The sequence below is a fragment of the Musca domestica genome, unplaced genomic scaffold, assembly GCF_030504385.1.
Source record: "Musca domestica strain aabys unplaced genomic scaffold, Musca_domestica.polishedcontigs.V.1.1 8, whole genome shotgun sequence".
Taxonomy (NCBI): Eukaryota; Metazoa; Arthropoda; class Insecta; order Diptera; family Muscidae; genus Musca; species Musca domestica.
This window is the reverse complement of record NW_026712409.1, coordinates 17619258-17633439: the sequence shown is the minus strand read 5'-3', so window position 1 is coordinate 17633439 and position 14182 is coordinate 17619258. Positions and strand designations below refer to the sequence as shown.

Below are 14182 nucleotides of genomic sequence, written 5' to 3'. Positions count from 1 at the left end.
ATATTTTGGGGGAATAATTTTGATTAAATGTAATCACCTTTTTGTCGCTCTTTCTCTTCTCTCGCTCGCTCGCTCGGTGTTGTGAGCCTTTACAGCTGTTGTACGTATTGCTGCTGTTGCTGCTATTTACCTAAACACATCGAATTGGCGAGAATTTGTGCAACTGCAATCGTGAAATTTTGCTACAAACAAATTTTCCTCCCTCTGTTGCATTGCGTTTTGGTATCTGGTCGTGACTTGTCTCTCGCAATGGCTCGGATGTTAATACACCGGGAAAAAATGAGTGTTGAGATGTGCTTAAAAGGGATATCAATCACAATACAGCAGTGGGACACCTTTTGTGTTCCCGCCTTTTTTGGTGAATCTAGCCAAAGATGAAGATGTGAAATTGGTTCTGAAATAACGACTTTGCCCAGAAAGAGCGGGAATAGAAACCAAAAAATATGTGCAGTGACCTATACTGAGAGTTTCTCTCTCTCTCTCTCTCTCTCTCAATTTCTCTCCCTCTCTTGCTAATTTTGCAAAACAACTGCTCCAACTTTGCATATCCTAATATTTGCATCAATGCTAAGTTAGGTGCAAAGATGGATAACATCGGTCCACTCCACCAAGTGCCTCTCCCACAAAGGGTCAAAATTTTAAATAAATAGAACTCTCATAAAATGTGATGAGAGAATCCGACAGTCTTAAAATTTCACACAGCCCAATATTTTTATAAACCCAAGATTTGGTGCTAAGATGGAATATATCGGTCCACTCCTTCTGATACCTCACCCACAAAAGGTCAAAATTTAAAAAAAAAATATATTTTCTGCACAGGGAAGAAATAATCATATTTTGGTCCAACTTTGTAAATCCTAATATTTGCATCAGTTCTAGGTCAGGTGCAAAAATGGATAATACCGGTCCACTCCATCAAGTACATCCCCCACAATGAGTCAAAATTTTGAATAATTATAACTCTTATAAAATATGATGTAAGAGTCCGATCGTCTTCAAATTTCACACATCCCAATATTTTTATAAACCTAAGATCTGGTGTTAAGATGTAATATATCGGTCCACTCTTTCTGGTATCTCCCCCACAAAAGGTCGAAATTTTCAAAAAATATTTTTTTTGCACAGAAAGAAAAAGGGTAATCCGATTTTGCTTCAACTTTGCAATTCCTCATATTTGTTTCAGTGCTAAATCGGGTACGAAAATGAACAATATCTGTCCACTCCATCAAGTATAGCCCCCACAAAGGCTCAAAATTTTGAATAATTATAACTCTTATAAAATATGATGTAAGAGTCCGATTGTCTTCAAATTTCACACATCCCAATATTTTTATTAGCCCAAGTTCTGGTATGAAGATGGGATATGTCGGTCCACTCCTTGTATCCCCCCACAAAGAAACGCGAAATTAACATCCGATTCCATTTAGACTTGGTACATCTCAATATTTCCATCAACATAAGATCTGTTATAAAGATGGTAGAACTCCGACCATTCCTTCTGATACCTCCCCCACAAAGGGTCAAAGTTTTAAATAACCAAAATGATTATAAAATCCGAAATAAGCATCCGGTTCTCTTCATATTTCACACATCACATTATTTCTACTAAAACAAAATCTGCTGCGAAGAACTGATATATCGCTCATCTCCTTCTTGTTCCTCCCCCACAAAGGGTCAACATTTGGAATATCCATGAAGCTCATAAAACGCGAAATTAACATCCGATTCCATTCAGACTTGGCACATCTCAATATTTCCATCAACACAAGAACCTGTTATAAAAATGGTAGAGATCGGACCATTCCTTCTGGTACTTCGCCCACATAGGGTTCAAGATTTTGAAAAACAAAACGCTGAAGCATCCAACAAATTTCACATATCCAAATATTTTTGGTAACACAAGATCTGTTGTGAAGATGAAAGATGTCTGCGAATCCCTTCTGGTACCTCACCCCCAAAGAGTCACAATTTTCATTTCTTTTATGTGTCATAAATTGCAAAACAAGTCAGCGATTCTTTACAACTATATATTTCTCTTAGCCAGAAACCTGAAATGAATACGGAATTTATGATTTCGAATAAAATTGGATGTAATTGTTCGATTTTCTTGTAATTTTGCACATACCATAATTTGTATCGGTATTGGATGAAGTATGAAAGTGGAATACTTTCGTCGACTATATCTTTCTAAAAATTACAACATATCTCATATGAAGTGAAGGAAGCAGTTCGATATAGTCCAAACCTGGCACGTCTCAATATTTATATCATATATATTTAGGTCCCTACAAAATGGACAATATTGGTCCATTCTTCGGAACTTACTCCACAGAGTGCCATTCATTTGAATAATTATAACAGAAGTCAAAATATATTTAAATATTCGGACACTGACTGAGGATATACGTATGTCGGCAAAACCGACTGACACTTTTAAAATAGTTTTATTGTAACAGGTAAAAGAAAGTCTTGCAAAAATTTTCAGTATTTTTTACAGACCTCATACGTGTCTTCTAGAGATAAAAATTATGTCCATCTTGTAAAGATATAAAACGATGTACAGAGGTTCCCTTTATAGAAATCTACAATATTTTCTTAAAAACTTCCATTCGTTTTCTTAACCTATTCAACAGGGTTTCAACATTTTTCTTAGTGTCGAAGAAAAAAAAACTTCTAGCCAATGTTAACATCTCCGACACCACTGCAGCTAACAATAGTTACAAACTTACAAACCAATTTATTTACTCACTATAACAACAGCGTTGACAATGGCAACGGCCAACAGTCGACGATGCCAAACGACGATTGAAAGCGACTATTCATTGGTCTGGTCGTATCGGCTGGCTGGCTGGCTAGTTAACGAAAAAATTTGTTAGAATACACACGGCAATGTTTTTTTCTTTTATTCTCGAAATTAATTTAATGTCAAATTATCTTTGCTCTGAAAAAACTGGTGTTTAACTAAAAAACAAACAAACACATCACATCACTTTTCTATCTTCAAAAAGTGTTAATCTAAATTATATTCATTTGGGATTAGTTGTTGGTCTGTTTTCTTTTTTCCCCCATCATCATTTGCTTTTTTTGTTTAATTTAAGATAAAAGACATTTGGTTTCTATTTTTCTTTTCTCCTACCCCATTAACACTTTTGTTGAGCTCATCGTGTAATAATTGTGTTAATTTTCTTTATTTTTTTTTTTTTCAAATTACTTTTTTTTTTTAGTTAGAATAAAATATATTTTTATCTACATACATTTACAACGTGTTTGTGTAGGTAATATTATGGGGTTGTGTGTGTTAACCACATCGACCCTTTGGGTTGAAGGCCTTAGATGTGACTAAAGATTGGATGTTTTAATCATTCAATCTCTGATCATTGTTCTGTTAATTAAATGTACAATATTTTTTATAAAAATGCCAAGTTGTAGTTGACGAGCATTTAATTTATTTATTTATTATTTATTTTTTTGAAATTGAAAATAATAACGTTTACCCCTTCTCCCATGTTTAACATTTCATAAATTCCGGACTTTCTTCACATTAATTTTGAAGAACATCAATGGTGCCTAAAAGTATGCTCTGTTTAATACTTTTTTTTTGTAAAAGGGGATTAAAATATACGAACAAAAGGTAACAAGTAAAAAAGAATCCGTCGGTTTTTCCGACAGATGTAATTATTTATATAATTATTTAAACTTTTGACCCTTTATGTGGGAGGTTCCGAAACAGTCGGCCAATATTGCCCATTCGTATCTGACCTAAGACTGATATAAATATTACCACGTGCCAGATTGGCTCTATATCAACTACTTCCTACACTTTATATCAGATATGTGCCAATTTTTGGAAAATGTGGAAAAAAGCGTGAGGCAACAGATATACCGGACCGAATTATTCAATTTTCATACTTCATCCAATACAGATAAAAATATTGCTATGTATAAACTTTGAAGAAAATCGAACATTTTTATCCATTTTTACCAATATTATGCGAAATTATAAATTTCGATAAATACCAAATTCATATCAGTTTTCTGGTTAAGAGAAATATTTAGATATAGCAAATTTTTAAGAATCGCTGACTTGTTTCGCAAGTTTTGTGGGAAAAACGTATTGAAAATTGTGACCTTTTGTGGGTGAGTTACCAGAAAGGGGTGGCAGATGTATATCATCTTCACAACAGATCCTGCGTTATCAAATATATTTGGATGTGAGAAATTTGAAGAGAGTTGAATGCTTATTTGATATTCTGTTTTTCAAAATCTTGATCCCTATTTGAGGGAAGTACCAGAAGAAATGGTACGATCTCTATCATATTTATAACAGATCTTATTTTCATGGAAATGTTAAGATGTACCAAGTCTGAATGAGAATCAAATGTTAATTTCTGGTTTTTTATGGACACTCAAAATTTTGACCCTTTGCGAGGGAGGTACCAGAAGAAGTGGACCGATATATCCCATCTTCACACCAGACCTTGGGTTAATGAAAATATTTCGATGCGTGTAATTTGTAGAGGACCGGATGCTTACTTTGGATTTTGTGATCGTTTTGGCTATTTAAAACGTTGACCCATTGTGGGGGAGGTATTTCTCTCTACCATTTTTATAATAGATCTTGTGTTGATAGAAATATTGAGATGTGCCAAGTATAAATAGAATCGGATGTTAATTTAGTGTTTTAGTGAGCTTCATGAATATTCAAAAATTTGACCCTTTTTGGGGGGGAGGTAGCATCATATTTTATAAAAGTTATGATTACTCAAAATGTTGACCCCTTGTGGGGGAGGTACTTGATGGAGTGGACCAATATTGTCCATTTTCGCGCCTAACCTAGCACTGATGCAAATTTGGAGCAAAATCGTATTATCCTTTCTATGCAGTAAATTATTTTCTTTGAAAATGTTGACATTTTGTGGTGGAGGTAGCAGAAGGAATGGACCACCGATATTCCCAATCAACTCCCAACCCGATCTAAGTTTGACAATAATATTACGATGTACCAAATTTGTATCAAATCGGATACTTGCACAGTTATCGTACGCACCAGCGTATGACAACGCGAGATCGACTCCAAATGTCCAGAAACGGATTTGGTCCAAAGAGACCTAGGGTCCAAAATCGTTATTTCGATGAGGCACGTTTTGGTCGTATCAAATTATATATACCCTCTCTAGTCATATCGCTGAGGGTATAACTAGCCATATGACTGAGGATATAAAAATTACATTAGTTTTAGATATGCCGAAAATTTTCATAATCTGCATGAACATGTTGGAGTGCTCTAACGATAGCCACTTGTGGTTTTCCAGCCAAATATAAAGAAATCACACTATCACGTTGGAATTCCATCACGAATAACTTTTTTGTCTGGAAAATTCTCAGCAAAATGCTTTTGAACGCTTGTAAACAATATAATGAGCTGTCACTGGAATAATTTTAACAGCTGCCGGACGAGTGGCTTAGAAATGACAGCAGTTTCAAGTTGGTTGCAGTTTCTTCATCTCACCCTCTATTTTTCGGGCCTGTATCGCAATCCTTGTCGACTTTTCGCACATCCTTCGCCTGTTCATGCCCAGTGCGAATTTAGACGTCCGCACCATCCTAAACGTAGTTGCGCCTAAACTACCCCGATTTGTTTAGACAGTCGACATTCTTCAGCTGGAATGGAATGGTTGAAGGACTTTAAGGACGACATTCATAGCCATATGATGGTTTGGATGACTACCAAACACGAACTGTTTCGAAGGCATATGACAATTCCTTCCGTTCGGGAAGGACCATTTTTAGTAGAAAATAAAAACAATCACCTCTTTTTTTTAAGTACTAAACTATTTAAAAATTTATTCGAAAATAAAACCCTCTTTAAACTTGATCAATAATAATAATAATAGTAATAAGAATTTGTTGTTGTGTGGATATATTGTAAGCTAAACATACTGCGTGTGTGTTTTTTTGTTGTAAACATAACATAACCAATATATTTTTTTTTTATTATACAAATGTATTTTTTGTTTATTTTCAATTGTGGTTGTTGTTTTTTTATATATGTATGCCTGTATACATATATTATTTAACAAATATAATAAAATTTTAAATAAATTATTAAACGATGTGTTTGTTTTTTAGGGGGGGCGCGTTTGTGTATAACATATAAAGTGAATAATAATGTGGGCATGGGGGTGTATATATATGTAAATAAAATTAATAATAGATAATAAAAAAAAATGATTTTTGTTGTTGTTGTACATTACAAATTTCGATGGTTGCAATTCTTCCATATTTGATTTGTTTATTTGCGTGCGTTAACTAATTTGTTTTTGTTTTTGTATTTATAGATTTGAAGATGAATCGACGGCCGATTCCGAGACCATTGTTGCATGATCGCCCATCGTTCGACCGGAACGAACCTGCATCAGAACATTGATTAAATCCAATATATGTTCATCGGTAAATTGACACTGTTGCAACAGATTCTTAACCAACTCAAAACGTTCAACATCATTTTTGCTATGCTTCAATATGTCGGGCAATTGCTGTAGCAAATTGTTGCGACAACCAGAATTAATTTTCGACTTGGCACAAATATAATCTATAACCGAATTCAAATTTAAACGATCGCATACAACAGAAGACAGATTCTCCTGCACAGCATGATCTAAGAAATCTTTTGAATGGTTCTCCGACAATGTCTCCAAGACATTGGTTTTGATTTTTGAATGAGTTTCCATGGCATTGGAAAGAAATTTCGCAACAATATGGGACGATTTGAGTTGTGGTGAATTTTCATTTGTAAAATATTTCTCCAGAATTGTTTCCAAGGGACACTGTTCCAATACCATGTTAATGGCACTGTCCAAACTTAATTCTTGTGGCTCGGGATGGTTACAAATGTGTGCGGCCTGGGTAGTAGTAGTTGATGTGTTATGATGAATAGCCTCAGTTGTGGAAGTGTTAGTATTATGTTCTGCATACACAAGATTGTCATCAGCTGTTGTGTTACGACTATCATTCCATTTTAAAGATGTTATACTTTCATCTGTCGTTGTTTGGTCCGCGGATTTGTTAGCACCTGTATTTGTGGAACAAGATGGTGCACTGGTTGTTGTGGTGGTAGTGGTAGTATGTTGAGGGGTTGCAGAGCCAGTTGTTGAGTTCTTCTCAGCCGCAGCAGCAGCATTCGGATCGGAGGTATTACTATTGAATTTCTCGATTTCAATTAGGCTGTCCAATTTACTGCGTCTACGCAAAACATGTTTGGCCTCTGAAACCTTGTCCATTATTAAACATCTGCAAGGAAATATTTATTAATTATGTGAATAATACATCAAAAATAATTGTTTTGCAAAAACAATGAAAGTGGAAAATTTTGTTTATATGGGAGTGTGGCCTTGTGAATCATGCTGGAATTTAGGTATTTATTTTTTATACCCTCAGTCATATGGCTAGTTATACCCTCAACCATATTGCTGGAGAGGGTATACATCATTTGATAGTCAAAACGTTCCTCGGCGAAGATTTTAACGATTTTAGACCCTAGGTCCCTTTGGTTGGTCCGTTTCAGGACATTTGGAGTTTATCTAGGGATGTCCGTGCGTCCGTCTGTCTGGCTGGTACGTACGATAACTCTTGAAGGGAGTATCCGATTTGGTCCAAACTTGGTACATCGTAATATTTTTGTCAATATGGGCAATATCGGTCCACTCCTTCTGTTGGCTCCCCAACAAAAGATCAAAATTTTCAAAAAATAAATTTTCTGCACAGAAAGAGAAACGATAATCCGATGTTGCTCCAACTAAGCAAATCCTAATATTTGCGTCAGTTCTAGGTCAGGTTCGAAAATGGACAATTTTGGTCAACTCCATATCAAGTACATCCCCCTCAAAAGGTCAAAATGTTGAATAATTATAACTCTTATAAAATGTGATGAAATTTGTCCGATTGTCTTCAAAACACACACACCACAATATTTTTATTAACCCAAGTTCTGGTGTGAAGATGGAATATATCGGTCGACTCCTCCTGATACATCCCCCACAAAGGGTCAAAATTTTAAATATCCATGGAGTTCATAAAACGCACAATTAACATCCGAATTCTTTCAAACTTGGTACATCTCTATATTTTTCTATAAACACAAGATCTGTTATAAAGAAGGTAGAGATCGGAACATCCCTTCTGGTACCTCCCCCACAAAAGGTCAACGTTTTGAATATCAAAAACGATCATAAAATCCGAAATAAGCGTCCGGTTCTCTTCAAATTTCACACATCACAATATTTTTATTTACCCAAGGTTTGGAGTTAAGATGAAATACATCGGTCTACTCCTTCTGGTACCTCCCCTACAAAGGGTCAAATTTTTGAATATTCAAGATCTCATAAAACGCGAAGTTAACATCCGATTCCATTCAGACTTGGTACATCTCGATATTTCAATCAATACAAGATTTGTTATAAAGATAGCAGAGTTCGAACCATTCCTTCTGGTACCTCCCACACAAAGGGTCAAAGTTTTGAATAACTAAAACGATCATAAAATCCGAAATAAGCATCCGGCTCTATTAAAATTATATACATCACAATATTTTTATTAACCCACGTTCTAGTGTGAAGATGGGATATATCGGTCTACTTTGGTACCTCCCTCACAAAGGGTCAAAATTTTGAATATCCATGAAGCTCATTAAACGCGAAAATAACATCCGACTACACTTAGACATGACAAATCTTAATATTATCATCAACACAAGATCTGTTATAAAGATGGTAGAGACCGGACCATTCCTTCTGGTACCTCCCACACAAAGAATCAAAGTTTTAAATAACCAAAACGATCATAAAACCCGAAATAAGCATTCGGTTCATTTCAAATTTCGCACATCCCATTATTTCTACTAACACAAGATCCGCTGTGTATGTATGGGATATATCGGCGCACTCCTTATAGTACCTCCCCCGCATATGGGTCACAATTTTTTAAAACAAAACGCTCAAAGAATGCGAAATAAGCATCCAACGCGCTTCAAATTTCACACATCCAAGCATTTTTTCTAACACACGATCTGTTGTGAAGATGACATATATTTGCGAACCCCATTGGGGTTTGCTGAGAGTATACATCTGTCGGCAAAACAGACTGTTACTTTTTTTACTTCTTTACTTTTAATCTATAAAGCATTTATAAACCCGTATTCTTATTCCTTTATTTTTCGCCTGGTTCTTATTTGATACAAGTCCTAAGATTGCTTGTATTAACTCACGTTTTGGTATAGCCTCCTTAAAATAATAAGGCCTCAACCCATAACCGAACGAAATTATTTTGTTGGAAATTAACAGGAAGTATGGAAGTATGCTTCCAAATTATTGTGATTTTCAATCATTAAACATAATAACACCTACCTCTTAGGTTTGGTTTTTGTCTCCTCAGCATCTCGTAGATATTCTTTGGTAACCGATACCGGTGGATCATGGAAACTAACTCGCTTGCGCTTAAATGCCGGCGAATCAAAGGATAAATCTTCAATGCTGTCATTACGCAGCTTGCGTTTTAAAATACTCGCCGATGGACTGGCCGTGGGAGATGGCAAACGTTTAGAGAATACCAGAAAATCTTTATGTTGTACTGGTGTTGAGGTCTGATCCGTGCCCGTTAATTCCATTAGTTCAGCAGCGGGATTACGTTGCTGCGACGGTGTGGACACCGAAGATGTTGGAAAACTGCTTGCGGTTGATGTGGCAGCACTAGCTGATATATCGACCTTTTTATTACGTATCATATTGATAAGCTGGGCGCCACGACCTGTTAGATGGGATGAAGGTTTGGGTCTTAAGGTTGGACTACTGCTATTGTTGGTCAATTTGCGATCTGGAGGTGATGACTAAAAAAGAAATATAAATTATATTTAAAAAAAGGAATTTCAAAAATATTTTCACAATTTTTCGTTTGAAATTACCAGGGGCGTAAATCTTGCTGGGTTAGTCTTTTTGGGGGAAACTTCTTTAGTTTGTAAAATTTCATTTATGGCATTTGTATTTGTTTTGTTGAGATCAATCAATTCATTTGATAATATTTCAATTGTGTGTGGACCAGTAGCCTTCTTGTTGGGTCCTTCATCCTTTTTCTGGTTGGCATCACTTGAGGCTGGCTGGTGCTTATCTTGGGTTGATTTGTCAGTTTCTTGAGACATTTGTGTGCTGGTGGCAGTGCAAGCTGTTAATGGTGTTGCGGTAGCAATTACAGTTGGTGGCAAAGATTCTGTCATTGTTGGTAAATGAGTTTCTTGTTGCTGTGGCTCAACAACAATAATATTCTCCTTATCTTTTTCAGTGGCTGCAGTTTCATGATCATCGGTAAGATCCTCTGTAATCGTGGGTACGATAATGGTGGCCGTTGGTTTGTTTGCAACATTTTTGTTGGGACCTATAAAAGAGTTGAAAACAAAATACACCATTAGATGACCGCGACCAATGCGTTTCTCTAAGTGTAAAATCGAAGTATGTGCTTGTATGCACACATATCTTATCTAATGTTTGTGTGTAACGAACATTAAATCAACCACACGTACTTGATATGTTTTCTGTTGTTTGCTGCTGTTGGGGTTTTTCAACAGCATTTGATGATTTGGATTTGTCGCTTGGTGTTTCGTCGGCTTTTTTGTTATCGTTTTTCGTGCGCAGACCAGAACGTCGGGTTTGCTGATAATTTGAAGAAAAACAAAATAATTAATATTACAGTAAAGATATGTATAGGCATATGTGTGTATACATACTCTTTTTATTATGCTGTCCTCGGTGGTGGCAACCTTTTCCTTGGGTTCCTCTTCTGTTGGGGCCAAAATCGATCTCTTGGAGTTGCGTGTGGCCCGTGTTACCTCATGATCAGCATTCGATTTTTTATCCTCTTCGCCCGCATCTTTGGGTGTACCCTGGACTTTACTTTGATTTCTTAGCGACGATTTCTTGCTAACTGGCGTGCTCAGCACGGCTTTTTCGGCATCTGTTTTCTCCAAGGGCTCGGCTGATTCTTCAACAACCTCATCTGAGAGCTGGCCTTCCAGGACAATTTCCGATTTATCTTTTTGAGCAATGACAATCTTCTTGGGGGTCCATGGTTTCAAGGAGGTCTCCTGCGATTGACTCATATCATTGTAAAGTGCTGGGATATCGGATTTCTCGGCTAGTTTTTCTTTCTGCCTTTCCGTTAATTTGTCAGGGTTATAGCTCCACACGGAAGGCACAACAATGAATACATCATTGTTACCTTTTACGATTTCCTTCATTTGTTGGAATAACTCTTTGCTCAGGGCCGTGCGCAACTTGTCCATGACAGCTCTTTTCCATTCGTCGAGAAATTTATTTTCCAAAACACAAACTGTGCCCTTGGCATTTAAATTGACCACAGCTGAAAGTGTGGCTTTAATGTGCTCAAAATAAGTATTGGCCTCATTTGTTTTGAATCCCGTCAAGGTGTTGCGTAGAGTATTCATGCAGGCTTCCAATGGTTTCTTGGGTAATTGTTGCTTTAATATGTCCTGCATTAATGCGAAAAATTCCTGATGTTGTGCACTGTCTTTTGCGCATTCAAGTTTGATCACCGCTGTGGTGTAGGCATCAAAAAGTTCCCCAAATGCATTTTCCTCGTGACGCAATTTTAGCAGTTCTTTGAGAACATCATGTACTTTTGTTACAAACGAACGTCTGTCGGGAGCATTCTGTCCTGCATTAATAAGTTGTCTCCACAACGAACAAAATGCCGTATCGAAACCATTGGTAGATTTGGAGCCAGCAAATCCCACACAAACTTGAACTGGCCATAATATCCATCGTTCCAATAGCAAGGCATTTTCTTTGACACGTACATCCAATGCATTCTCCTTTAAATGTTTTACAATTCCCTGTGAGACATTACGCCAAATAATTAGCTTTGTTTCGAATGCCTCAAAATCCTCATCATCTTTGATAAGGAATATTGTCGACATCATGACCGTTAACGAGCGCCATTTGTTGCGTCCTGTATCCTGGGCATCCAATGAGAATACTTTATCGACACAACGATTTAAAATGGCCGGTGGCACTATTGAACGTGCCGACATAAAGAGCTTAGCAAATGTATCCAATAATTTGGGATACTCCTCTGTATTTTCTGATGATTTCTTCAAAACAATACCCTCAGATGCCAGGGTGTTGATGGCAATTATAACAACGCGTGGATGATTTGCTTGCATTTTTTGTATTGCTGAGCAAACGTGGATTGTTAGGGGCGCTATATCCTTGCGCAATGTCATTTGCAGTAGGTGGCGCAATAACTGTTGAAAAAGGTGCTGCTCACTGACATCTTTTTCCGAATTTTCGTTGCCCTGAAATTAAGAAAAGAAATTAATTTAGTTTATTTTTAATCCCAATAAATAAAACAATAATATACCTACAAAATTGTCTAAACGTTGTGAAATTACACACTCACAGTTGGGGGTCATTTGTGCTTTTCAAAACGCACATGTCTATTCTACTCACCATTAATCGTATGGCATCCAAGGCTGCATTCACCACTGATAACCAATGTTTTTCCAGTACTTCCAATTCGAGTAGAGCTGACGGTGAATCCATAGGCTCTAATTTGTGATCTCTTAAACAACGATCCAAAAATTCATTGCGCTCGCTTGCCAACAATTTGGCCATACAGGGCACAGCCAATTCTCTCACCACTTCGTATTGCTGGGCAGCACTAACCACCTGTTTACCGGATGAGGAGCCACCAAAACAGAAATGCAAAAAGGGTTCCACAACTGTTTCAAAATTATTTCCCAACTTATTACCAAAACGTGTCAACAAATACCACCAAACTCTCAACTTGACTTCGGCAGCCTGGGCGGATTTGGACTGTGAACTCTTCAATGGAATACAAATCAGTTTCAAACGTTTCGGTGAAGATAATTCATCATATTTGGCAAATATTTCTATTAATAAACGCCAACACAAAAACGATTCTGCTCGTATGGTGTTGTCTGTACTGCGAAAACCCAACTCCACAATGGCTAGAAATGCATTAATGGTACTGGCTCCTTTCAACAGCTCTTTATCAAGTATACGTATCATGTAACCCCACACTCGATGCCAGTGCGGATTTCGATCCTCCCTTAATTTGTGGATTTTCGGTGCCTGTACACTAGCCAAGGCGGCTTTCAAGGCTGGCCATTCCTTGCTGTTGTGTATAGTCTGTACATCCATCGATGTAAGGCCCTGTTCGAAGGCTTCCACCGCCTTTGTCTGTATGGCACGATCCGTGTCGAACATCAATGCCAAGATATCCGATAACCAAAACTGTATCATTTCATCGCTTACTATTTTACTACCTACCAAACCCGTTGTCTTGCAGGTGCTCGTCAATAAATCCAACATCTGTAATTCAAAATAAAAATGCAAAAAAGAAAAATTGAAATCAATGAGTGACCATCACAATTTTACAGCTAGCTCGTTCAGCAACAAGAGTCACAAGTCTCCGAAACGAAAGTAGAACAAATGCCTCAAGAAAAAAACTTGTCTACGTACGCTACAGTACAAATGGCGCTGGTTATTCTTGAGAATTTCTTTCGAAGAACAATAGACTCCATAGTATGCCTGGCTTAATTCTGATTCCATTTTGTTTTCCTCTGTCTTTTTTGTAAAATTTTGTACTTTTGGTGTGTTTTTAAGTTAAAATTAAAGTTGTAAAATTCCTATTTTCTTTGTAGCGTTCTTCTTTTCTTCTCGTTTTTTTCTCCTGTTACAACTACTTCAGCGCGCCAATTTACTAAATATATCGCAAAATGGAGTTGCCACAACGTTCGAAATGTGCACAAAGCCCGCCTAAAAACATATGATTTTCAGTGTTGCATGCTTTTTCGATTAAATATGATGCAAGCGGGGTTCCCATGCACATTTGTCTTATTGCCGTATTTTGCTCCGTGTCTTTGTTGGGTAAGTTTGTTCGTTTGTCAAAATTCGTTTGCATTTAGACACTAAATGCTCAGCCTTTCGATGACGTAGACTCTTTATCTTTCGTAGAAACGTTTTTGTCACAGGTCTACGAAACAATTGTACAACTTGAAGTTTGCAAAAGCCAACTTTTATACATCAGAGTTGTCTTTTGCTGCAACATATACACAAAGTTGTTTTCCTTTAACGCTCTACACAAAATTCCTTGA

General features: G+C 36.8%; 1 protein-coding gene across 1 annotated transcript; it reads right to left on the bottom strand.

Annotated features, from left to right (window-relative positions):
* Positions 1-5813: 5813 nt before the first annotated feature.
* On the bottom strand, positions 5814-13803 carry LOC101889852 (telomere-associated protein RIF1). The gene is made up of 7 exons (XM_005177808.4): positions 13548-13803; positions 12513-13397; positions 10772-12358; positions 10568-10697; positions 9956-10422; positions 9402-9880; positions 5814-7290 (listed from the first exon to the last, which is right to left on the bottom strand). The coding sequence occupies exons 1-7, from the start codon at positions 13635-13637 to the stop codon at positions 6333-6335; spliced, it is 4596 nt and encodes a 1531-aa protein (XP_005177865.1). The 5' UTR covers positions 13638-13803; the 3' UTR covers positions 5814-6332.
* Between the last annotated feature and the right edge of the window lie 379 nt (positions 13804-14182).

Coding starts and splice junctions, on each gene's coding strand:
- LOC101889852 (XM_005177808.4), bottom strand. CDS start 13,637: ATGGAATCAGAATTAAGCCAGGCATACTATGGAGTCTATTGTTCTTCG. Junction 9,881..9,955: donor CAGCAAGATTTACGCCCCTG/GTAATTTCAAAC, acceptor TTTCTTTTTTAG/TCATCACCTCCAGATCGCAA. Junction 7,291..9,401: donor ACAAAAACCAAACCTAAGAG/GTAGGTGTTATT, acceptor ATTTCCTTGCAG/ATGTTTAATAATGGACAAGG.